Source organism: Trichoderma reesei (assembly GCF_000167675.1).
Source record: "Trichoderma reesei QM6a unplaced genomic scaffold TRIREscaffold_11, whole genome shotgun sequence".
NCBI lineage: Eukaryota > Fungi > Ascomycota > Sordariomycetes > Hypocreales > Hypocreaceae > Trichoderma > Trichoderma reesei.
In genome coordinates this window covers 1029960-1054335 of record NW_006711158.1, presented here as the reverse complement: position 1 = coordinate 1054335, position 24376 = coordinate 1029960, and the positions used below count along the sequence as shown (strand labels likewise).

General features: G+C 51.5%; 5 protein-coding genes and 1 pseudogene across 6 annotated transcripts; 5 read left to right on the top strand and 1 right to left on the bottom strand.

Annotated features, from left to right (window-relative positions):
• Positions 1 to 263: 263 nt before the first annotated feature.
• Positions 264 to 2237, bottom strand: TRIREDRAFT_108348 (uncharacterized protein; the record flags this gene model as incomplete). The annotated part of the gene is made up of 2 exons (XM_006965990.1): positions 264 to 1453; positions 1670 to 2237. 2 exons carry the CDS (start codon positions 2235 to 2237, stop codon positions 264 to 266), a joined length of 1758 nt encoding a protein of 585 aa, XP_006966052.1.
• An 818-nt stretch (positions 2238 to 3055) lies between these two features.
• Positions 3056 to 7083, top strand: chi18-8 (annotated as a pseudogene; the record flags this gene model as incomplete). Its single annotated transcript has 4 exons — positions 3056 to 4882; positions 4945 to 4986; positions 5045 to 5261; positions 5319 to 7083. Coding segments are annotated over 4 exons (3851 nt in total), but the record flags the coding sequence as incomplete, so codon positions are not given.
• Positions 7084 to 8249: 1166 nt separating this feature from the next.
• TRIREDRAFT_108345 (uncharacterized protein) lies at positions 8250 to 9276 on the top strand (the record flags this gene model as incomplete). Its single annotated transcript, XM_006966122.1, has 3 exons — positions 8250 to 8341; positions 8519 to 8820; positions 9089 to 9276. 3 exons carry the CDS (start codon positions 8250 to 8252, stop codon positions 9274 to 9276), a joined length of 582 nt encoding a protein of 193 aa, XP_006966184.1.
• Positions 9277 to 11120: 1844 nt separating this feature from the next.
• On the top strand, positions 11121 to 12505 carry TRIREDRAFT_108344 (uncharacterized protein; the record flags this gene model as incomplete). The annotated part of the gene is made up of 6 exons (XM_006966121.1): positions 11121 to 11170; positions 11309 to 11542; positions 11815 to 11875; positions 11966 to 12009; positions 12085 to 12289; positions 12485 to 12505. The coding sequence occupies 6 exons, from the start codon at positions 11121 to 11123 to the stop codon at positions 12503 to 12505; spliced, it is 615 nt and encodes a 204-aa protein (XP_006966183.1).
• Positions 12506 to 19549: 7044 nt separating this feature from the next.
• TRIREDRAFT_108343 (uncharacterized protein) lies at positions 19550 to 19962 on the top strand (the record flags this gene model as incomplete). Its single annotated transcript, XM_006966120.1, has 2 exons — positions 19550 to 19596; positions 19734 to 19962. 2 exons carry the CDS (start codon positions 19550 to 19552, stop codon positions 19960 to 19962), a joined length of 276 nt encoding a protein of 91 aa, XP_006966182.1.
• A 2744-nt stretch (positions 19963 to 22706) lies between these two features.
• On the top strand, positions 22707 to 23083 carry TRIREDRAFT_108342 (uncharacterized protein; the record flags this gene model as incomplete). The annotated part of the gene is made up of 2 exons (XM_006966119.1): positions 22707 to 22750; positions 22885 to 23083. 2 exons carry the CDS (start codon positions 22707 to 22709, stop codon positions 23081 to 23083), a joined length of 243 nt encoding a protein of 80 aa, XP_006966181.1.
• Between the last annotated feature and the right edge of the window lie 1293 nt (positions 23084 to 24376).

The following is a 24376-nucleotide window of genomic DNA, read 5'->3' as shown; positions in this document are numbered from 1 at the left end:
AAGGGGTAGTTCCTAATCCGGGAGCGTTGAACTGTGCTGCCAAGGTTCTCTAAGTCAAGCTCGGCGGTTGAGCGGAACTCGGTAGAAGTTTCAGCACTTCGGTTGCCTATAGGTAGAATAAGCTTGGAATAAGCTTACCAGGCACTTGGGACAGGGACTCAGTTGATACAGCGATTGTTGCAATTCTTAGGTATACAGGTACCATAGTCCAGAGGCTTCAATAAACAATGCCAATTTACTACATCTGTCTTTTTTAGGTCACCCTACATAGTGTAAATGACAACATTGTCAAACGTCGTCTTGGTCCCCGACACTCTCACGCCGTTCAAGCCCGTGAGGTATGTACCATCTTCCGTCTCAACTTTTGGCTCATTCATGTCATCCACAAAGATGGATATGGCGTTCCCCTTGGCCCGCACCATGATGTGGTGAGCCGTTCCGTGTTGGATGGATGCTTTGACATTGGCCAACTCCTTCCAGCCGTTGTCAGAACGGCCGAAAACAATGTAGCCATTACCAAAGCCAGCATAATAGCCATAATAGCCGTCCGTTTCAACGTACGGGCTAGAAGCCCGGAAGACGAGACCAGCATCACCACTTTCGTCCCAGATGGTCACGTCCGCCTCGTAAACAAAATCGGTATACAACGCATTGCGTATCAATGCCTTACCACCAGATGACGCCTGACCGACAAGCGCGGCGTTCTTGGTGGCATAGTCTCCTCCGTAGGAGATCCACTTGTCCATGGACCCCGAGACGAAGTCATCTTTGAAGGCCAGCGGAAAGATCTGCACATTGTCAAACGTTGCGCCGGTATCAAAGACACGCACGCCGTCCATGCCACTGGCATAAGTGCTGTCTGTTGTACTGATCTTTGCCTTTGTCATGTCATTGACGTAGACGTCGATTTTGTTCTCCCGAACCTTGACCTTGAGGTGATGGGCCTTGTTGGCCGCAATGTCGACGTCGACGAGGCTGATTTGGGTCCAGTCGTTGGATGCACGTCCTAGCACGACATTGTTCTCCGTGCTGATACCGGCGTAGTAGCCCTTGTAGGCGTCTGCGCCTTCTGCAGGGCTCGAGACCCGGAAGATAAGGCCAGCATTGCCCCATTCGTTGGTCAAGGTAACGTCGGCCTCGAACGTGAAGTTGGAGTAGCTGCTCTTCAGCAGGGCTTTACCGCCAAGCGAGTAGTCTGCAACGAGCACTCCGGAACTTGAGCTGAATGAGCCATCAAACGTGGTCCACTGCCTCAAGCCAGCGGTGAAATCGTCATAGTAGGCATCGGTCTTGGGTATTTCCGTAGGAGTGGGAGACGGTTTGGTCGTAGTCGACGAAGGAGGAGGTGGTGGCGGAGGAGGCGGCACATAGGCGTCTCCAGACGAGATGCAGGTCCAGGTGACTTTGGGTGTCTTCCTAGCATTGGCATCAAGCTTCTTACTATAGCCCCAGGCTATGGCGACAAGATAGGTTCTGTTGGCGGCGATTTCATAGGCAATAGCATCGCCGGGGGAGTGATATCCGGTACCAATGCGCCAGCTATACTGCTACTCCTTGGGAATCGTCTCAAGAGGCCCCAGGACGGAGTTGGATATGACGGTGTTATCGGCATCTATGATGTGCGTCAGCAAAACTTGTCATGATTCTTTTGATACTTCTTGAAACGTACACCAAGAATCTTGTCGGGCGTATCCAAATGAGTCACCGCAGCTCTTGGGTATTGGATCAAAAGTCAACTGAGCGCACATTGTGTTGTTATCCGCTGTGCCCCAGCCGCTGGCTAAGAGTGTCGTGAGGTCGTCCAGACAGGCCTGCTCGAGAAAGCCACAGCTTTCGCCCCCATCAGCCGACTTCTTTGCCTCAGGCTTCGTCGTGATAAACACGTGGCGGCAAATGTACCACGAAGGGTCCATGGGAAGCGCCTTTCCGCCGGACATCATGCTGTCGGGAATGCCAAAGGTCAACGAGGACAGCACCGTCGTCGCATCCACCACAACCGCCGGGTCTGTGAGGACTTCTGGAGCAACTGTGAGATGCACAGAATGGCCGTCGACAACGTCACCTCCTGGCCACGGTCGAGTCCAATCCCAGCCAGAGAAGCTGGCAGAGGCCATGGCCACGGGCTTGGTAAATGCGTCAGACACATTTGGCCAGTTCATCTGGATGACATTGGACTGTTCCATGAAGAACTCGCCATTGTTCAGAAAGACCGGAGTCTTGAGCGGACTGCCAGGCATCGTGCTTGGAAGTGTCCTGGGTGCAGGTGAGGCAAGGTAAGAAGTCTGATGATCGGCAATGATTGGTGAAAGTTGAGGACACCAAGACGAAAGGAAGAATGGCAAAGGAACAGCCTGGTAACGTAGATAATAGACGCCTTTTCCTATGCAGACGGAGTTGATGACGAGCATGTGTGAGTTTTAGGTAACATCAAATTTATCTCGACTCGGCCAGACAAAAGAGCTTAACGGAAGTTCAAGAGATGCCCAAAAGGGTGATTCCGAGCGTGTTGGTCCGGGGACTCGTGATCCCTGCAACGATCCACCTCTCCACAAAGAACCAACAACAACAACAAGTGGTCCCTGCATATGGTGTGAAGATTTTATGGCTAAAACAAAGTATCGAGTTAAGCTTGTCGGAACCGGCCATAGAAACAAAGTTCCCCTGCGAGGAGCCGCAATGCGGCCGTATGGTGTTGCACGTAGGGCGGGGGCCATATCTACCCCTCGAGGCAGTAGCCAATCTTCTCGAGTGGTTAAATGTTCACCGGATGAACTTCCGGGTGGCAAAATTACCGATATTGCTTGCAATTCTTATCGACAGCACAAAGTGCCAAGAGTCGAGGCTCTGGAAGAGACCCAACGGACGAAGCGAGACGACAGACAGGGATGTATCGGCTTCCAGGAGCCGAGACTCGCGGAACGAAGCCCTCGAGAGCCAAGAGGCAGTCTACCACCCGAGGTACTATAATGAAAGCAATTCGTTCTTCATCTTCTTGCTGGGTCTCTCCCCTCAACCAGCCTCGGCCTCGGATATTCTATAGTAAAGTGTATCTCCAATGCGGCGCTCAATTGCCCTCTGGGCCGCCCTCAGCCGCCTCGCCTTCCTGTGTGGCGCTATCAGAACTACCTACAACGGCCAGTACGCAGAAGACTGTCCTAGCCTTTGCAATGACGCTGGTCCAGACCCGTCCAACTGGACAAACGTCCACCATCTGAGGGAGCTCAAGACGTGTCACCTACCCATCATCTTTGATGTCAACGTACAAGCCTTGGTCGACGACCCTCAAACTATCCTCACCATTCGAGCCTGCGTGTCCACTGGGCAGGAGACATACAACACAAAGTCTCTTCCTCCGCTGCAAGACGATGGCAGTCGGGTTAGCCATGGAAATCTCACCATTTCGAACAATTGCGGCGGCAAGACTATCAAATCTTCCGTGACCCCTGGGGTTGACGGGAGCGTGTCACACCCCGGCTCTGGAGCGAAACCAAACGCAACAGACGTCTTGACGGCAACTCGCCATCTCACGCTGTTCTTGCACAAGGGCTCTCAGTGCGGCACTACCATCATGTTCGCCAAGTCAAACTCTGCCGTGGTTGGTCTCTATTCAGGAGCGGAAGTGGCGCAGACCTCAGTCTCTGCGATGTTGTCAACGTTCCGTGATCGAGTGCAACATGGTGGTACTGCTTTCCAAGTTTGCAAAATTGGAAAGGCAGCTCTGACATTTGGTGTCTAGGCTGCGAGCTTCTTTGATCTCGGCGTCGCCCAAGCTGCGGTAAAGGGCTGGACAAACGGCCTTTGCCTCAACGGCTCAACGCCATCTGCCGCCCTGGACATGGATGTGCTCGTCTCGGCCATCAGCAAGAATACCACAGCCACTCCTCTCCATGGCAACTCCACGCTGGGGGCTAAGGGGCCACGGAGCCTCCAGGCTAGAGCAGACTGCAAGACTCAGCAAGTCAAGTCCGGCGATGGCTGTGCCGATCTAGCAACTCGCTGCGGCATCTCCAGCGCCGACCTCACCAAATACAATCCGCAGGCAAACTTCTGCTCCACGCTCAAGCCAAACCAATACTACTGCTGCAGCGCCGGCACTCTGCCTGACATGCGCCCCAAGCCGAACCCGGATGGCAGCTGCCACAGTTACAAGGTCGCCTCAGGGGATGGGTGCTTCTCCATCGCAAGCTCCTTCGGCATCACACAAGCCAACATTGAGTCGTTCAACAAGAAAACCTGGGGTTGGGCTGGCTGTGCGCATCTCCAGGCCGGACAGCTCATCTGCTTAAGCACAGGAGATCCTCCGATGCCCTCTTCAGTCGCCGATGCTACCTGCGGACCCCAAGTCCCCGGCACGAAGAAGCCAACAGACGGCACCTCTCTTGCGGATTTGAATCCGTGCCCTCTCAACGCTTGTTGCAACGTCTGGGGGTTCTGCGGCACGACAGATGACTTCTGTGTTCCCTCTCCGGCAGACACGGGAGCCCCAGGAACAGCCAAGCCCGGCACAAACGGCTGCATCTCGCACTGCGGCTCAGACGTAGTGAACAATGACGAAGCCCCAGCTTCATTCAAGAGAATCGGCTACTACGAGGCGTTCAGCTACGACCGCGACTGCCTAGCAATGCATCCTAGGAGCATCCCCAAGAACAATTTCACACACGTGCACTTTGCCTTTGCAACAGTCACAGACAAGTTTGACGTCGATATCTCCAACTATGATATTGAGTTTAATGCGTGGAAGGAGGGCGACTACAAAAAGGTGCTTTCGTTTGGAGGCTGGGATTTTTCTACGGGGTCGGATACGTTCCAGAGATTTCGCCAGGCAACTACGTCAGCGTACAGGGGGACTTTTGTGAACAACTTGGTCAACTTTATGAAGAGGGTATGTATCATGGTCCGTATACCCTTTTGTTAAGGTTTTCAGGGACTGACTGTTCTACTTAGGAAAACATTGATGGGTTTGATTTCGATTGGGAATATCCAGGTGTAGGTTGATCTCTCCAACTACATGGCAATGAGTATATGCTGACGCCGGGTTGAACAGGCACCTGATATTCCAGACGTCCCTCCTGGAAGTGCTAGCGAGGGGGACAACTATCTCGACTTTCTCTCCCTCCTTAGATCCAGGCTTTCAAAGGATAAGAGTATATCGATTGCCATTCCCGCTTCCTTTTGGTATTTGCAGTCATATCCCGTCAAGGACATGGCCAAATATGTCGACTATTTCATCTACATGACATATGATCTCCACGGCCAATGGGGTACGTTTTGTTTTGCACCGCACAACATGTCATCTACTTACTTACAATATCCAATAGATGTGGAAAACAAATGGGCCATTCCCAGCTGCGAAGGCGGCAACTGCCTTCGCTCCCACGTCAACAAGACGGAGACCTACAACGCCCTCGCCATGCTTACCAAGGCTGGTGTCAAGTCCACAAAGATTGCCGTTGGTGTAACAAGTTACGGTAGAAGCTTCCGTATGGCAGACCAAAACTGCTCGGAGCCCATGTGTACGTTTCTCGGCGGAAAGCTCGACTCCAAAGCGTACAAAGGGCGCTGCACTGGGACGGCTGGGTACATTTCGAATGCCGAGATTACCGAGATCATTAACAAGCATGGAAACTACTCCATCGTGAACAGTTATATCGATGGAGATTCCGCCTCCAACATCCTTGAATATGGCAACAACGGGGCAGTCGACTGGGTCGCCTATATGGACGGAGGACTCAAAGCAGAGCGCATCAAATGGATCCAGTTGCTCAACTTCGCCGGCTCCTCGGACTGGGCCATTGACCTCGAGACTTTTGCAACTGAGGACACGGGCAAAGGTACCGATGCGAGTGGTGCGCCCCTTTATGACGACGAGGACGAGGACGGCGACGGTACGGATTATGGCTGTCTGGAGGAGGACAACCCTGGGACCCTCGAAGGCATTGCCAATGTCATCGACAACTTCAACGAGCGGTGCCTGAGCTACTTTACTCTGGAAACGCTCTACGACATGCTCATCGACAGCCTCTCCCTCTTCGACGACAACTCCCACGACTATGATGACAAGTTCAAGTACTACGAGGAATGGATCAAGGAGCTCGTAGACCCCAAGCTGGACGACTACATGCGCTTCGGCGACGGGCCTGGCAACCAATTCTTTACCTGTCACTGGGAGGCTGGTAGCAGGAGCGGCACCGATCCCTGCACGGGCGTGCCGCACTTTTGGGAGCTGGAAGAGTCATTCAGCGTCGAGTATGAGCTGACGGACGAGGAGGGCTTTTACGACGACGTGGCCGCGACGCTGGGGATTGACAGGGACTGGATCGCCTGGCGCGACAGGGGCAAGAATTATGACTGCGCGGCCCAGGCCGAGGACATGCCCCGGCGGCCCTACGGAAACGGGAACATGCCCGTCTGCCACCGCATCTTCCGGCGCCGGCTCAACGTGCCGGTCAAGGCCTCGGACGACGACATCGTGGTGGCCAACCCAAAGGAGATGATTGAGAGCTCCTGGACCAACATCACGGCGCTGCAGGAAACACTCCTGGCAACCATTGTCGACGTGGCCCTTGACATTTTCCAGGACGCCACCGTTCAGGTCCCGGAGTTCGACGCCATCGTGGCCTTTGCAATGCCTGTACTGCAGCTGGCCGAATCTATAGACAGCATGAAAGACATCAAGGACATTGGCGAGCGCGTCATGGAGGAGAAGAAGCGCGAGCTCATCTTCAAGATCCTCACCTTTGTCTTCATGGCGCTACCCTTTGTCGGCGAGGCCTTGGGTCCGCTGGTCGGCAGCGCGACGGCACTGGCTCGCATAGCGCTGCTCGTCAGCGAGGCCGGGAACACGGCTGTCACCATTGCAGACATCATCAAGGATCCGACGTCTGCGCCTTTTGCCATGCTGGGACTCATTGTCGGGGCGGCGGGCGGCGGCGGGAAGTTGTCGAGGACGGAGAGCTTGGGAGAGGCTTCCAAAGCGCGGGGGTTGATGAAGGCGGCTGACTTGGCCAAATTTCCGCAGAGGTTCCGCGATAGGGATGCTTTGGTGCAGAAGATCTCGAAGAAGTCGGTGTGCAGCGTTATTTGATGTGATCGTTGATAATGCCAAAGTTGCCATGTTGACTACAGTTGGTAGCCTATTGAGTGTCTGTAGACTTTGATGAGATATCTGTCGATTGGTATGGGAACGTGATTTCTTCCATCATCACAAGAGCCTTTGTGTCCATTGCCTGCTGATACATGTACTGACTTGCAGGGAGGTACTTCGTATGTCGTTGCATTATGCAGGTATCACCCCTGGTCAAGCAAAGGCCAGGGGGGGGGGGGGGGGGGGGGCATGCAGGTGGAGCAACACGCATCGGCTCGCTTGAAAGCTTAAAACTCTCCTCGGTAAGATCTCATGCATACTGTGTACTATTGCACTCAACAGCCGGAAGCCAGGGTGCTTCCGCAGGGGCCCTGATCCTTCACAGCCGTTGCCTCCTGAGAGCTGCGGAACGAGCTAAAGCTGGGCCGCAGAGCAAGGTAACCTAGTCAGTCATGATTGGCTTGGATCGGAATCTGGTGAATCCCCCCCCCTCAGGCCGCGAGCCGTTGCGGGGTGCCTTCCCTGCCTCAGCTACCTAGACAGACTTGAATCCCAGCCTGGCTGATCCTGGTTTTCTAGGTCGTAACTCTTGGCTACCTAGGGCGCCAAGACAGAATTACCACCACACGATTACATGATTACACAATTACACAGTTACAACCAAGGTAGAGCCCACGTACATTCTGGTTCTCAAGCTGTTCCTCTGCTGTTGTTGTCTCCATATACCTACCTACTGTCCTCAACTCTCCTCGCCTACCTTGGTAGGTATACATTCTACTAGCACATATGCGAGGAGCAAAGTGTACTTGCAAGATACAGTGGTTCTTGTGGCTTCTGTCACGGCCATGTTCTTCCGCAAGGCAGCGCACACTCTTCGGCACCCCCTATGCAGGTTGCGGGAAGCACCCCGGGCAGTCACAATGAATCGTAGGTCATAAGCGGCGCTAGGGTTTCCCTCTCATCTCCTACCTCTATGCTTTTGACTCTATGGCGGATGCACGGCAACGGTTCCTGCCAACTTACCACATGAGAAAAAATATAAAAGGCCCAGTCTGTTCCCTCTCTGACTATCATTGTTGTTACCACTGAACAGCCATCATTGTTATAGTAGCCACTGTCTGCTCAGTCTCGTATCGTCCCATTTCATCAAGCCTCAGCCCCGGCCATGGCCTCCTCCTCTCCCAATGGCCTGAATACTCCAGGAGCCACCGACTCCCACACGCCTCGCGCATCCAATGTTGTCGGTGACAACGCCGCGTGAGTATCACTCTGCCATCTCTGCCATCTTCTTCTTCTTCTTTCCAACATCATATTGGACGCAAACACTATCAAATGCTTTGCCCTGTTGTGCGGTGGTGGAGGATCCGAAGCACACACATGTTCCTCTCCTCTTCCAAGTCTAATCATACTGGAAACTAATCACGTCGTATTTAGACCTACCTTTGCAGAAATCAGAGTCAACGGCGCCACCTTTACCTGTGGTCGTCATCCACCCTTTGTCATCCGCCGCTACATTTCCGAACGCCAGAGACCTCTCGGATACAAACGACCCTTGAGTGCCTCCGTAGCGAGGGAGCGTATGCGCGCCAAGCTCTCTGAGTTTGATGCCAGGTTCAACTCGGCCCGCGCTTACGATCACTTCTGCGAGCCTGCGAGCCACTCTACGTTTTATTACCCCCACGAGGATGTGCTGGATATAGTGGCGCCATGGTTGTATCCATACGGCGAAGACGATGGTTTGTCGAGGATGGTGGCCAATATTCGGCTGTGACGTCGACACAGAGAGGGTAAGGTTGTGTTTATGTCGTGTGGTCAAGCAATGAGTGTCTGTAGGAGTACGACTTGAGTATGTTCAGATGGCAACCACACATGATCAATACTACTTTGCATTGATTTGAGACTTGGCCAGCGTTTCCCAGTGAACCATTTTGCCAACAAGTCGTAGATACTTTCTCAACCTGCAAATGTAAAGCATCTCTGAAACTGCTCGTGATTCCGTCATAGACGTCGGAGAGACTCATTACAACTATGGCCCTGTTCTGTTTTGTTTCATCAACCGCAAAGCAGGCACTTCGCGAGGAGATGGAACCCTTCCTTGCCTCCCCCGTATTCTTGAGATGACGGAGTGCCATTCTCTAGCACATACGACCATAGGTAGTGGAAAACTCGGGGTCCCGTCTGCTCCCCCATAGATAAGCCACTAACCGGCAGATTAGTAGTTGGGTGGGTGACCACCAGCGAACACCGGCTGTTGTATGTTTTTATTTTTTTTCCTTTTCTCTTTTTTCACGTTTTCGTTTCCTCCTGTGTATCCACTCTTCTTCTTCTTTCAATCTACTATCAGAGCCCTTTCTGCAGGCTGCGATATACCGATATAAGTCATCACCAATGGCATGCTCTCAAGGCATATGCGGTGTTTCCACTGACATGACAGCTCTGATCAAGTACTTAATAAGCCCTCAGCGGGTAGCACTTTATTGTTATTGTTCCTGTCTCTTGACTGAGCGACTAATGCCAGAGACAGGCGTGGCTGCATATGCAAAGAGAGTGTGCGGAGACAGTCGTGAAAACTGCCGAATCAAAGCAGGGATATAATACCTACATGCGGCGTCGGAAGGCTTTGTGATTCAGTGCAGAACCGAGTCAGCGAAGAGCCAAATGTTCGATGCATGTTGCAGCGATATTCAGGTAGTACCATGCGCTCCGGCTACAAGCCTTGGAGCCGGCTCCCCGAATCAAACCATTGGCCTTACTGATATGAGGGCTCTATACCTGCATTTTGCGGTTCTTACATGCAGAGTATTCCACTTGCTTGACCGGTTCGCCGGTCAGCCAACAGCCTTATTACCTAGTATGGTATACGTAAATGAGGCTACTATATGTATTGGCGCTACTCATGCTACATGTCTCACCGGTTTGATTCAAGAGCCAGTTAGCATTTTGTGCGACCTCCTCTTACCATCTCACCTACTTTCAGAGGATTTTGAGGACCAAATCAGAATGTCTGTAGACCCATCCCGCATGGCTAGGCTATCAGATTCCCCTGGCTTATGCCACCTATGTAACGCATGCAAATTTATCCTCCATCGGACCCGCCATGCCGGATGAAGGTCTCGTTGCTAAAGCCGATTGTCGCCTGCTGCAAAACGCAGTAGGTGGGGTGTGTAGACGTCGGGTAGCGTACAACGAAGCTGTGCCTGAGTGGGCGTGTATTTAGATAGCTGGCAGCCGGTCTCTTTTCTCCGCGCGAACTATGAGCGGCTGAGCGGCAGTAGGGGCGGTCAAAGGCAGGGGGGCATGTATCTTTATCAAAACACATTAAGAAGTCTTCATGTTTGTTCTCATATGGTTACTCGGTACTTAGCTATAAGCTAGGCCTAAATTTGTGCCTGCAGCACATGAGGTGGCCGCCCACGCCCATCCCTTTTGCGGCGTTCTTTTAGACCAGTACCTGCTTTCTGTGTCCTACCTGTAGTAGCACTTTCAAGGCGTTCGGAGGCCTGCCGCCCGCCAAGACCTACCGCGATGCGGTCTCCAACTTCCGTACGTGCGTGGGCGGACTCGCGCTGCCTGAACGGTCCAAGGAAAGGGAGGTAGTCCTGCATGCAAGTTTTGGCAAACTAGCAAACTCGAGAATGGCTGTAGCAGATGACGAACGACGCGCTTCTACATGAGTACGGGCATACAAAGCCTCATGTTCGCGCCGATGTCACTTTGAGCTCGTACGCCCCGCGTCTGGGGGGGTGGCTCCCCAGCACTCCTGACGTGCAGCACTAGTGGTGTTTTCTCCAGAAGATGACTTCAAAGAAGAAGACGAGCGGTCTACGGTTTGGTCAAAGTTAGAAGTTTGCAAACATTTGAGGCGTCATTCGGGGTGAGTAGGCAAGGTAGACACATATAAATATCCACGATAATCCTGCCTTTTCTCTTTCCTGCTCCTCATCAAACACTCACACTTCCATCAATCCCTCTACCATACCTTTTACAATCATCAACCATCAAAAGCTCACCCTTTTTCGAATCTGCATCACCGAAAATGCCTACTTCATCCACTGGCGCAGTCTACGATGGCAGTATTGCCGGAAGGTACGTTTTACTTTGGTGGACTACACCTATGCCCCGATGCTTATATAGATGTCATCCCCACATCTCGGTTGCATTCTTGCGTTGCATCCTTCTTCCATCAAATGCTTGCGTTCCCTTCGCTAACATCTGATGTCGCAGTGGCGGCTCCCACAGGCGGCAACCCCCCCGCGACGCCGGCAGCCACGGCGCCATCCGAATCCCCCGCGATCCGTCATACAGCCTGAACCGCTTCCTGCAGGGCAGCGACGAACGGCCGCCGCCTGGTCTCGGACAGGCACAGAGCGAGGCTGAAGCTGAGCAGCGCATGCAGGAGCGTCTCCGCGCCTTTGGTGCCGAGTTTGCTCACGGCGGTACCTCTGCTACAGGCCGAAAGTAGGAAATGACGGGTGTATAAGAGCTTGGATAATGGAGATAATGGATATAGAAGTGTTGGATTGGGGTGATGGAAAATGGAGTGATGGAAAATGGAGTGATGGAAAATGGAGTGATGGAAAATGGAGTGATGGATATTGGCCTGATGGGTATTGGATTGATGGGTATTTGAGGTGACTTTTTGGACACGCCTATGGCGACTTCTGTGTCCGCGGGACGTCTTTCGTCAAGTAGATAGATTAGATAGATTAATACACTAATATTTCTTAAAGTTTCTGCACCCGAACCCTTATTCGGTCGACGTTTCTGCATGACTCGCTGATACATCACCTCGTGCGAAGAAAATGACGCGCCCCGAAATACAAGGCCTGTCGCGTAACACATACTGTCATCTCAGGCGCTGTACTGAAGACGCACCTGTAGACCTTTGAGCTCAGCCCAGCGGTCCCAGTCTCCCATCAACACAGGTAAGTCGGGCAGTTCAAACATCAACGCAGACTTGCAACAATAGACAGAGGCCCCATAGTGACTATAATTAGCAGCGGGAACAGCCGGCGCCGTTTCTCGCCTAAGTTGAAGCTTAATCAGAGCGCGAAAAAGGGAAGTGGGCCCGATTTTGGTGCGTTGATGCTCACTGTTGGTCTCAGCGACAATCTTTTGTTCGCACTGGAATTCTTCAGAAGAAACGCGCCAACATCATGGACCAACATTAACCTATATCAACACGCATTTGGCTCAAAGAAATTGGTGAGAAAATGGATTGTTTGAATATTATAGATGACCGTCTGTTTTACGGCATGCAGCCTCGAACCTGCTAGCGGATGCTACAGATCCCCCATTAGCACCCCGCAACGGGCGAAGAATGCGAAACACGTACACTATAAAGAGTATTATTAGCAATAAAGGGGGAGAATAGAATTAAAAGTATAACGAATCAACTAGATAAAGAGAATGAGAGAATGAAAAGAAAAAAGAGAGAGAGAGAGAGACAAAGAAAAAATCGGGGGGAAAAGTAAGCCCCTGACATTATCTCGCCAGAAGTGAAAAGGCTCTGAACTTCTCTCGACGACCCAGGGGGATCAGTATATCATGCAAATGCAACCTATCAGTGCTAACATAACCAGGGACAAATGAACACAAGCCAGAGACGTGGTCTTGCCTCCGACAAAACGAGTGTTGCCGTCTTCCTGAACAAAGGAATCTCCGAATGCCCCTGAATACGAGAAGTATGGATTTTTCCTCCACTCCCCCAACTTATTCCTGCCATCGTCTCCGCAATTCTGCATTATATCCTCTCCATGGACTCTTCGCGATTAGGTAGCTTTCTTCACCCGCCAAAGAGTTAGTGTATCCCGCCATAGCTGGTATCGTAAGACAAGCCCAAAGTCTACTGTCAGCATGCTGCTCTCGTCAAACCCAGGCCGTTTACGACGAATGTAACATGTATACATTGTCCAAAAAACAGTTGTCGTTTTTACCCTACGTCTGCACGTCTTTCTTGCATGGTTAGAGGCTTGTATCCCGAAGCAGGGGAGCATAGCCCCTGGCTAAACCCACAATACCCGCAGGCACAGCCCCTCTATTCCTCCGCTAGATCTCCGAGCCCACTGATGCTCCCATGCAGGCGATCTTAGAGGCACAATGCCCCAGTCGATGTCATGCACGCTTAACCTATTTCTCCGTCGCAAGATCATGCAAATCATGTGCGCGGCTCTAGTAGCTGTCGTTCATGCATACGAGCAGGGAGCGGCCAAAGTCGGAGAGCTGTTCATCGGAGTGTCGGCGCAGCTTGATGTACTTGGCAAACAATTCGGCTCAAGTGCAAACCATGATCACAACGCATTATCGTAGTATTTTGAGGTAGGCGTCTCTGTAAGAGCTATTCTTGGTCTATGGGCTTGTACCTTGAGGCCATCCACGCCAGTGACACAAACCGAGTACGCCCACCCCCTTGCATGAAAGAACTACATCACGTAAAAAAAGCTCGCAAACTTTGATCTCTACGAGTAGTACTCGAGTCCTAAAGTCCTAGGTAGTACGCTGTCCATCAGGGTAGCTTGACAGGGGTGGACAGAGGAGAGTGCCGCCAGCCACTTATGGAGAGTATAGCCTCAGATGGATGGCGGTTTGTCTCCGCTGCAGTAGTTGGATGTCACGGGTCAGGTACCCAGAAAAGGTCTCAAAAAGCAATGCCGGTGATGTGACTATCAATAGAGTGGCAGATCGTCGTGAGAATGCGAGTTGTCGGCTTTGAACTGCAGGGAGCAAGCAAACCGGAGACTTTGGCCTGCTGTCATTTGGCCAAACTCTCGATCTCCGGCAGCAATACGAAGTGAAGAGTGGTAAAAGTGACTCATGCTTGCACACCCCACATCCCTGTCCCCTTACACCTCCCCTGCCTCGACATAGGTCCTAGACGACCGACTGCACGCAATCGCATCGTATACTACGGCGCCATCTTCGCAAACACTCAACATTGTTCATGAGTTTGCGGCTCCATGGACAGCCTGTGGCCAAAATGAGGGACAGCAAGTGGCATATGCTGCCATGCCTTGCACCATCTCTGCGCCCCCCAAGACTCGAACGCCATACCCGTGCAACACGTAACATCCTTGGCGGCCCTCTCAAGCACGCCGACGCCTCCCTACAATTCTAGCACGTGCCTCGAGCGCGCTGCAGTCCCTGTCGCGGTGCTACAGGAGCTCTTGCTTTTGAGTATTTGCGAACCATGTACACGTCAGAGGACATCCACGCCATACCTAGAACGCGTGTGCTTCTTTCATCGGCGTTGTAGCACAACATTTGCAAGCCGGCCGCTCACAGGCACCTTCATGGAGTTCAGAGGCTGTGTATCTGCTGATTGGATGAGGCGTGTCAAACGCTTGGAGGCTCCATGGCTGACCCCTGCACTTGGGGCCACGATATGGAGGGCGTGACGCAGCATTCACACCTAAACGAACCGCCGTTTTTTCTCTGATCGAGTCGTTGTCGCTAATTTGGGCGTATCGTCGGGCTTTGTTCATGTTTGCTATCTCAGGGCGAGGTTCGAAAGGCAGCAACTATTTGAACCTTTGGACACTACCCACGACAATCAATGCAAACCTGGGAGAGAAACCGCCTTTACCAGTAATACGGATACACCCTCACAAGCTGTACAGGCACATTCACCTCACCAAGCTCAAGCCAGGATTGCATTACGTATGTATACCCACCAATTGTACCAGAATACTGCCATATAGGTATAGCCCTTCTGCTTCGCCCTACATTTTGCCCAGGTGGTTTCCATTTTGGGTGATGTCTCAGCGCATAGCTCTTTTGTCAAGGCGCAGGTACAGTTTACCGAGTAACAATGGTAAGGTACATATCAGAGACGAAACTTCTTTACTCCCTTCTCCCTTCTTTTTCTCAAAATAGAGGATCCGCAACTGGATATCTGAGGTAATTAGGTCGTATTTTCCTCAGACGCGATCCAAAAGTGCAACTGCAAGACAAATGACATCAAGGTGCAGGTATTTAGTCATTCATCTGTCGGCAGCGCATCAGGAAGTTGATACACCCTCAGGTCCTACAGATACGTTGTACTCAGGTACTCTGAGGCTCAAGTCATGCCAACCAACCACATGGGCCTGATACTCGAGAACTGACAGATCTTTCCTACAGTCGCACTGACCAGGGGGCTATACGGTGGCTCTAGAGTCGCTCACGCCCGGCACAGGGCCAAGCTTTCCTCAACAATCACCTCGCATTGCCCTCGTCAGCATCATTATCCTGCTTCTAGTGCCGCCACAGGGTGTGCACCTCTTTTTGTTTCTCTTTCTTCTTTTTTTTTTGTTTTTTTTTTTTCCTTCTTTTTTTTTTCCCTTGGTGCATAAGTCCGACCCGGCCCGGACCAGGCCGCTCCGTGGCCCGACTTGACATGCCGAAGAAACCGCGGACCGATACGTATCGCTTTTATTGGTGCTTCCTTCAGCCCCATCCCCGAATTCTCTTGGCGGCGGACCTTAAATGCTTACTCGTACGCAGTTAGTAAGGGAGGCACGGACAAAGACATTGGGTCAGGATAAGACGGCCAAACGGACGCTATTACGAGGAGGACGGTTGCCTTTCTCGTCTAGGTATTGCTTTGTCGGGATGCCCCGCCTTGCGTTCATGCATGAAGCTTCCAATCAGCCACGCCTTAATCTTCAGAACGGAGCTAATCAAGCGAGTTCAAGCAGTCTTCGACCTAGTAAGTACCTGTCGTACCTCTCTTGGTACCTAGATCAAGTGTTCCGCGCTTGTGCGCTAGTACAGCTACATCAACGGTTAATGCAAGAGCGTTATGAGAAGATCACAACTATGAGGTGTATATAAGTATTTTTCGCTTATAAAGTGCGGGAATTGAGTAGTCTTTTAATTCTTCTGCCAATTGTTATAGAGAGATAGGCAGTGCGTGAGTGAGCTTCGTAGGTGAAAACAAGGTATCACTACTTGGGACTGAGAAGTGATACCTCTGGGAAACCTGCCCGTAGGATCTGGACGTGCATGTACTATGCGTGTGGAAGCCGGCAGGTCGAGGTCGAGCCCGTTCGAGCCTCCCGATCACAGATCACGCTCCATGCAGGTGGCAGCCGGCCTAGGCGGAGTGAGCAAAGGTCGAGCCCGGTCGAGACCATTGATCACGGATCAGAGCCAGAAAGTTGAAGATAGCTTGTTCGTAAGCGACTCCTTGTTCGTAAGGGACTCGTACCGTCAATACGGCGCATTCCCAAGGCCACTCACCCATATCTATAAAAGGCCGATGCTTATCCTACATATCATCATAGACCTGTTTCACTACCTATTTCTCGCATGCCATCGTTCTTCTCTCAATCCAACCATCCGACGGGAGCCTAACGCCTTGCGTTATTCGCTTTGTACTTCCCTCTATATCTGCTCCATATCTAGGAACCATACCTACCTAAGGTGCCCAGGCGGGTGTCGTTGTTGAAGATCAGTAAAGGTACCTTGCTTGGAGCCCGCAAGGCATCACGGTTGCAGCATGTCATACTCCTCTACCAATGCGGTCTACGATGGTAGTAATAAGTAGGTCCTCTAATGTACTTGAAGGCTTCCTCGGGCCGCCTTACCTTCGTGAGGCACTTCAAATCAGACTGCTGGCTTCATGAACGCTCGGCGCTGATCCATTGACAACGCAGTGGCACAAGCCATTCCGATGCCAGCAATGGCAGTACCAATCCAAGCGACGCCAATCCAAGCGACGCCATCGGTCGCTTCCTTGATGACCCTGAACACCCTCGCCCGTTGGGATGTAGCGGCTCTTCTCAGTCTGCAGCGGAAGTTGAAGCTGCGGCAAAGGCCCGCATACTGGCGAAGCTGCATGCTTTCCACCAGCGTTTCGACTCAGGAAACGAGCAAAAGGCCACCTGAAGACGATGCTTGCACACTTCATTTGTAACTTGTCTGATTTAGGTCAATAATGCATGTTTGAGTCCATAGAGTAAGATAGGTACACAAAGAGAGGACTGCTGGGGATGTAATAAGCTTCTGCAATAAAATTAGAGTTCATTTCCTACTTGGGTTGTGGAGTCGCCTCGGAGTGGACTGTAAAGGTGGTTGTGGCGGCTCTAAAAGTACCATTCTGCGTGACTTGCTAAACCTGTATCGCTCAACACGTAGTCAATACTCGTCGTCCAATGTGCCTTGGTCAGAAAAAAGAGAAGCCAGTTGCTGCGCGGCATCTGTGCGCGAGCAACTAAATGGCCAAAGGCAAGGATGGGCCGCGGAGAGCCCAGTTGGAGGCATCCCGCATTGCACGAAATCGGCGATGATGAGGGCTAAATCTGACGAGGCAACTTGAAAAGCTCAGCCCAGCGCCTGCCTGTAGAGGACTGCATTTTGGTTGCCTCTCCGCGTCCCAAATGTGGATGTTCAGGCGAACGCAGGCAAGATATCTTATCATATGGACAACATGGGCAAATGCCTGACAAGGTGCAGATTAGCTTTGCGAATTTTTCTGCAAATGCTGAGCGAATCGACAACTTCTCCGAAATACCTATTTTTCCACGCAAGTACTTGATTGTCTCGGGCTATTCTGCCCCGAGCCACTGCCACGAAGCTTTAGGTTTTTGATCAACGGAAACTTGACGGTACTTTCTTCCTGGCTTTTCGATTCACCTTCAGCTTTCTAGTCGTGATTGGTCCTCAACTCGTAATTGCCTGCCAACTTGACGGGTTTGCTGCAGTTGAGAAGTTAACCCCTCCTATGTACGTGGCAAAATCATTGTTTCATTCGCGGAGTCGCTTATTTCGAGATCAAGATAAAAAAACAAGGGTCAAGGAGGAGTACGAATCAAAGAGAAGTAAAACAGAGGTGAAAAGGGAGGGAAAGAATGATTTGTCTCACAGCAGCCATTGCACAAAATTCGAGTACATTGACGATTTTTACACTGGTAGTAAGAGTATGACAAAGCGTAGATTATTGGAGTTATTTTAGTTTGATCAACCCACCTATACCGGGACAAATGAATCGGACTCGAATGCACCAAAGTCATGACGCGGCCGATGTGCTCTGGCTTTGCAACTGGGCTTGGCGCAGCTCTCTCCTGTCTGAGCCCTCAATTGCCGCCTTTGTCCCGATCAGCATGAACCTGACCATCAAAGGGCGCTGCGCTTCATCTCCAGTTTCAAGGGCGCGAGGCGATGGGCATCCGTTGAGTATGTGACGGATAGAACAGAAGTCCTCTCAATCTTTACAACTACGCCCTCATACCTTATAGGTATGGAGATGCAGGCTACATGTTGGCAGGCTAGGCTTTTATTCCCTGGGATACATACCTACCTAGCTTACATGCACTGTACTGTTGCGCATTCTGTGGGTGTGGCCTTGCACTTCGCTGGACTTGCAAAATTGCGAGCACGACGACTCGAGAGGTCAAAGGCTAATATACATAGGCCATTGTTTCATACAAACAGAGGGGAATGAGAGCAATCTCTGGATATACATACTCGATTTATTAGTCGTTTGCAAACATTACGAATTGCGGGTTTTGGACTGCGATGTCCAGCAACCATGCCCCCCCCCCCCCCCCCCCCCCCTTCCTTGCCTGATTCATTATATAATGGTGCAGTAGGTGTGTAGCATTCGAGGCCGCCTATCTGTGTGTCTACATGTTCGTCCTTCGGAGCATGCTCCGCCGCTGTGCGCCTGCTGTCCGATTCCTCCACTGCTTCGTTGTTATTGAAATGTACCAGAGCTGACAGTACTTCTTCTTGCTTAGACAGGCGTTGCGGGTACCTGCCTGCCAGGTCGCTGCCGCTACTGACAAAGATTTGGCGTCATTGGATGCTCGAGGATGAGCACAACCCAGCTGGAGAGCTGAAATATCGAGCTCGGGTAGCCGGTGCTGTCAGGAAAGCGCACTGGCCATGACGGCAACGGCGGGGTCGGTGCAGGGGGCAATCGACAAACGTGGCGCCGCGAACATGAAATCATCCAATCATGAAGTGCCGACAACAAAAGGGGAGGTCAAGAGGCCCCACGGCCGCCAAGACTAAGGTAGCGGAAAATGCATCGAGCCTACAGCTCCCAGTTGCCCGAATAACTTTTGGGGGCAATCAAGTGCGCAAAGTACCGGGAAACAGACTTTGCATTTTGGTTGCTGAGCTATTGCTCTCTCAAGACGTATATGTACTTTCTTTGTTGAATCCTTCGGCTTACTTGAGGATGCTTCCTACTACTCTCTCCTCGCCGCGGCTCGGAGCATGCCTTGTCTGCGCCAAGTATCTCGAGCTACGCTCGTCTCGCCTCAAGGTATAAAGCTAGCATTTCTCCTCCTTGCCTTGGATCAAACGCGTGCGTTGTCTCTCATCATACCTACTGCATACAATATATATGTGTGTCTTTGTCTTGCAATATCTCAGCTAAAAAGCAGCCGTCGACTACCTATTCCCCTTCATCTCAGTGGCCTATTCAGCACTCTGTTCAACACGTCCATACATCACGCATCGCACTCCAGCTTGTTCACCATGTCGCATTCTTCTAATAGTGCTGTCTATAACAACAACAGCCTCAAGTAGGTCCTTCTATAGAAACAACAGCCCCCTTCCCTCTGTTATGCTTGAAGTAGATGGACACGGCTTAGATTCATTTTCATTGCAATCTATCGTGCTATTGGTATAGTGCTGATAGACTCTCATATGTACTCTACAGTGGCCCAGTGCAACCCCTCGTCCAAGGCAGCCACGCCACCAGCCACAGCATCGCCATTGATCGTTTCATTGGTGACCCAGATCAGCGTCGCCCACCGGCATTCAGCACTGTCCGATCCGCAGCCGAAGCCGAAGCTGCAGAGAAGACCAGAATCGCGGCTCAGCTTCGTGCTTTTGAGCAGCAGTTTGGCTCCCACGGCAAAGCGTCCAACGAAGCACAGACTAGCTGATTCGGACCTTGGAACTCTGCGCACATCAGGTCCGCTGCAGCGGCGAGAACATGCACAAATTTTGACGATACTGGATGGAAGGCGCCTTATGGTCGTTGATGCGTGCATGCATGGTGTGGCTTGTGTCTGGCAGGGCATTTTGGTTGGGCGCAGTTTGTTTAATCGACTCGGGAGGCAAATGTACTTATATTTGTCTCGCGCACACAAGTGTGCAGCTTTGGCATGATATCGCAGGCTAGCTGGGAATCAAGAAGAGAAGAATGATCATTAGCGTGACACTTGCATGAGACCGCCAGGTGACTTTCAGGTGCATGTATTTCTGATGAGCATCGGCTTGGTCCTGAAGGGCGATGGGAGTGCATGGACTCCATGTGACTCCGCGGTCAACGGACCAGCTTCTCAAGCAAGTGCTACGCAATCGCCCCGGTATATAGTACATGCATCTTACTTCAGGTGGATCATCCCATTGCCTGCCGCGTCACTGGCATTGAGCCATCCCTGGATGCCTTCACTCCCTAGGTACCAAAACCCTGTCCAGCCTTTCTGTGCAAAAAGTGGCGTCCGGACACGAGCTTCTCAAAATCCCATGGGGGCGCCTTGCCGCGACCCCGCGACCTCGCGACCCTGGCCACGTTTATCGGAAGGCGCCAACTGACAGGGATCATTATTTAGCTTCTGCTGGGTTATACAAGTATCTATGTGTTGCGGAAGCTAACCTGAACGAATCGGCACGTATCCTAGCGGCCGGGGTGTAGACTTCTCCCGCCGTAAGTACTGGACGTACAGTTCGTGTGACGATGAACTACCTAAGGTAGAACATTGAAGATACTTAGCTTTCAATCGGAAATTGGATAGGTGACGGTTTCTTTTTTTCTTTGTCGTCACAACTTGTGTAATTAAGGGCACTAGCCTTGCGCAATACCCGGATCGGTTTCGAGCAAATCTGTCAAGTAAGACTCCCCATGTTGCTCTTCAATGATACTCCGCCGAGCACTCAAGAGCGAGATCACCTAACTACCTAGTACATACAGGTGCTATCAGCAAATCAGCTCGTGGGGCTTCGCAGCAGGGAGGAGAGGCATCGACAAAAGCCTCCGGAAGAAGTATCTTCTCCACGGGATGTAAGCAACAACCAGTAATAACCATGCGACTAGCTAGGTGGCCTCGCTGAGCGTACTGTATCAACCAAGGTCCGTCTCGGCGCAGAAATGCGAGAGAGGTCAGCAATGTCCACACAAGGAAAGGTTGTATGCAAGAGCCTCATTTCACGTGTGATCTTCCAATCCTACAGTGTTGTGATGAATGAATATGTGTCGCTCATTTCCCATGTTCTTGCAACTTTTTGAATGATGCCTTGTTGCGCCGATTTCCCGCCCTCACCCTGCAGGCTTTCCTCTATACCTTACCTATCCATGGTACCAAGTACGATACGTAGGTGCGGTAGGACCCATGGTGGTAGACGAGGGGTGGGCAATTCATGACATCAGGCAGGGCTCGCGTTATGCTAGGTAAGTAGTATGTACTGTACTACGGAGGCTTCTAGGACATTGCCTGTTCGGGTAAGGCCGTTCTCCAGGGTCGTTTGACGAAGCTGATGGGGACCAGGGGCCGCGGCGAAGGAGCCAGAAGGCAGACGCCTTTTAGCTGCTTGGACTCCATTAGCAGTGTCGGGTGTTGTGGCGTCAAATGTCACATCGGTTTGGTACTCGTAAGCATCTGCAGTCGCAAAGCGTCGTGCCAGCCAAATCGAGTCATTAAGTCCTCATCTTATGTCCATAGCCCATAATCCTTCTGGCCACCTGCCGCCGCGGCCAGTCGCATGTCTGTGCGATGCACGACTCAGTGCTTTACATGTAGGTAGGTAGGTAGGTAGGTAAGCTGGTAAATTGGCAAGCCGTAGTTCTTGTTGCGAACTTTACACTTGCCAGCTCTCCCGATGGGTCACTCCCTGCGATACATTTGAGAGGAAGCCACAGCCACTAGACTCCATATTCTTCACTCTTAAACACCGATTCTCTCAATCGAAAGTATGACGCAAGAAGTAGGCATCTTCAGTGGCCGAATGCACCACTACTTAAGGATGACCTACCTACTGTTACCCTAAGATGTATCCCAGAAAGTACTTACGGTGGTGACGGATGTCAACGGAGTAATCAAGGCGTATATTTCAAAGTCTTTTTGCCCAAAAAGTCTCCACGCTGAAGCTCCAGTGCATGCAATCGCCGCTCCAGAGCTTATTCAGAGGCAGTGCGGAATGAACCTACAAAGCCTCCGCAGCTGAACACTTCCTTAGAGCATTCAGATGTCTGGTGGCAAAAGGCGATTGCGCGCTAATGCAGCCGCCTCCAACGCTAATTATGCGCGCCCCTGTTCCCTTAACTCCACATTACCGGTAGCACCAGAAAGCGGCAGACCTCTCACACGGCCATTTACGCGGCTGGGACTCGACTGCCCACCAAGCAGACTGTAAAACCATTTCTTCAGCCATTCTGCATAGCTACCTGGATATATAAGCTACCTTCCGTCTCCTCATTCATCATGGCAGTAAATCAGCGGTGTTGGCAATCATTTCTCCTGCGGTTGACTTAGTCCTCATATGTATCATACGGCATTTGGCAGCTCATTATCATCCAGTAAGCATATTCTTTCGACAACTGCGACATAGTCCATCCTTATCTTTCAAGTCCACCCTACCTACCTTACACTACCAAGCATCAGTAGACATTACATTCCTCTTGTTGAAAATGCCAAACTCGTCAAACAATGCCGTCTATAATGGCAGCACTAGGTAGGTCTGCCTCGCAGAATACCTTTCTTCTTTGCTTCTTCTGCGTTGGTCTTCAGAAATGTTAAACCCGGCGTGTGTGCAAACATAATTGGCACTGCACGCTCATGGATCCTATCTGATTACCTACTCTACAGTACCCAGGTCCAAACCCCCACCTCGAATCTCCCGCCCAACCACAGCTTCGCCATCGGTCGCTTTCTCGCCGATGCCGAGCAAAAGTGTCCCCTAGGGCTCAACACGGTTCAGTCTGCAGTGGAAGTCGAAGCAGCTGCAAAAGCTCGCATGTTGGCCAAGCTGCAGGCTTTTGAGCAGCAGTTTCAGTCCCAACGCTAAGCTAAAGGTCGCTTGCGGGTGGCAAACCATAAAAACTGCGCGCGTCATATTTATTGCTACAATCGGCTGTTGAGATTAAGAGTATAGACCATGGTCGCATTAGCTGAGAGACGCAACATGATATTTGGCGAATGCATATACGGAGTCATTTGTTATTCGGCAGTCACGGAGGAGACATTACTTGAAAAGCGAATGGATTGATTCGAGGTAACTAGGGATCAGAAAATACCTACATGTTCGCTTTTTGTTCCAGAGCTGTATACAGTACCACATGGAACGTCCTCTCTCCCACATATCTTGCATAAAATGACCGCCGTAGCACCCAGTCAGGCAAAATCCAACTGGATGGAAACGGGCTGCGTGGATGCCTGGGGACGCGTGGTAGAAAACCCCACCCAACGCCTTCAGGTTTCCTGCTTGTGGCTTGCCATCACCCGGCAATCATCGCTGTTACGTGGCCTGCCTCCCTGTCCCCTGAAGCATGTAAATGGAGCGGCGGCCATTACCATTCGGGCACAGCCCTACTCGTACCATTTCGTATGATATTCAATGCGCATGCATCCGACAGCCAGTCAGTTTTTTTGCGAGGCCGCCGCAAGCAGGCATTACTAGCTCCAGGTCTTCGCCCAGATCTTTATAAGTAGTCTGTATTATCATATACTCGTACGAGCCGGTCGTTTCCCTAATCGCCCAGACAGGAGGTCAAGGGCGAAGTTGCATTAGCCTTTGGAGCCATCGTTGTGCCATGTGGGCATGACTTACGGAAGCAAATCGTCCCGAGGGACGGGGTCAACCCCCTTTCCCCCCCTTCCATGTTCAGGATGCGCATCCTTGCAAAACCGCGAAAGGCTGCAAATCCATCAAAGTAAGGCAAGGGAAGGGTGAGCATTCATCATAGAAACTCACCACATAAGCTACACAGTTACGCAGCGCCTTGCGCCGCAGGTACGTAGGTGCATACATGTAATACTTGCCTTCAATAACAGCCCTGCCATCACCCTGCTTAACCTGCTTGAGTATGATGTAGGGATCACATGGCGCAGGGCGCCCATAAACAAGAGTTTATGAGACCGCCCGTATAACAAAGTCAGTTGCGACCTTGCAGGACCGGGACTGCATTTCTCGTGTCCTGTACTAATAACCTGAGGCTAGGTACATCCTAATAGATATGTTGAGTATTGGATATGCCTGCATTACCTTAGACCTGCATGCATCTGTGTGTGACTACTCAGTGCCTTCATGCATCAAACTCCCACACTGTACATGTGGCCCCTGTAACTGTTCTCGACTGTC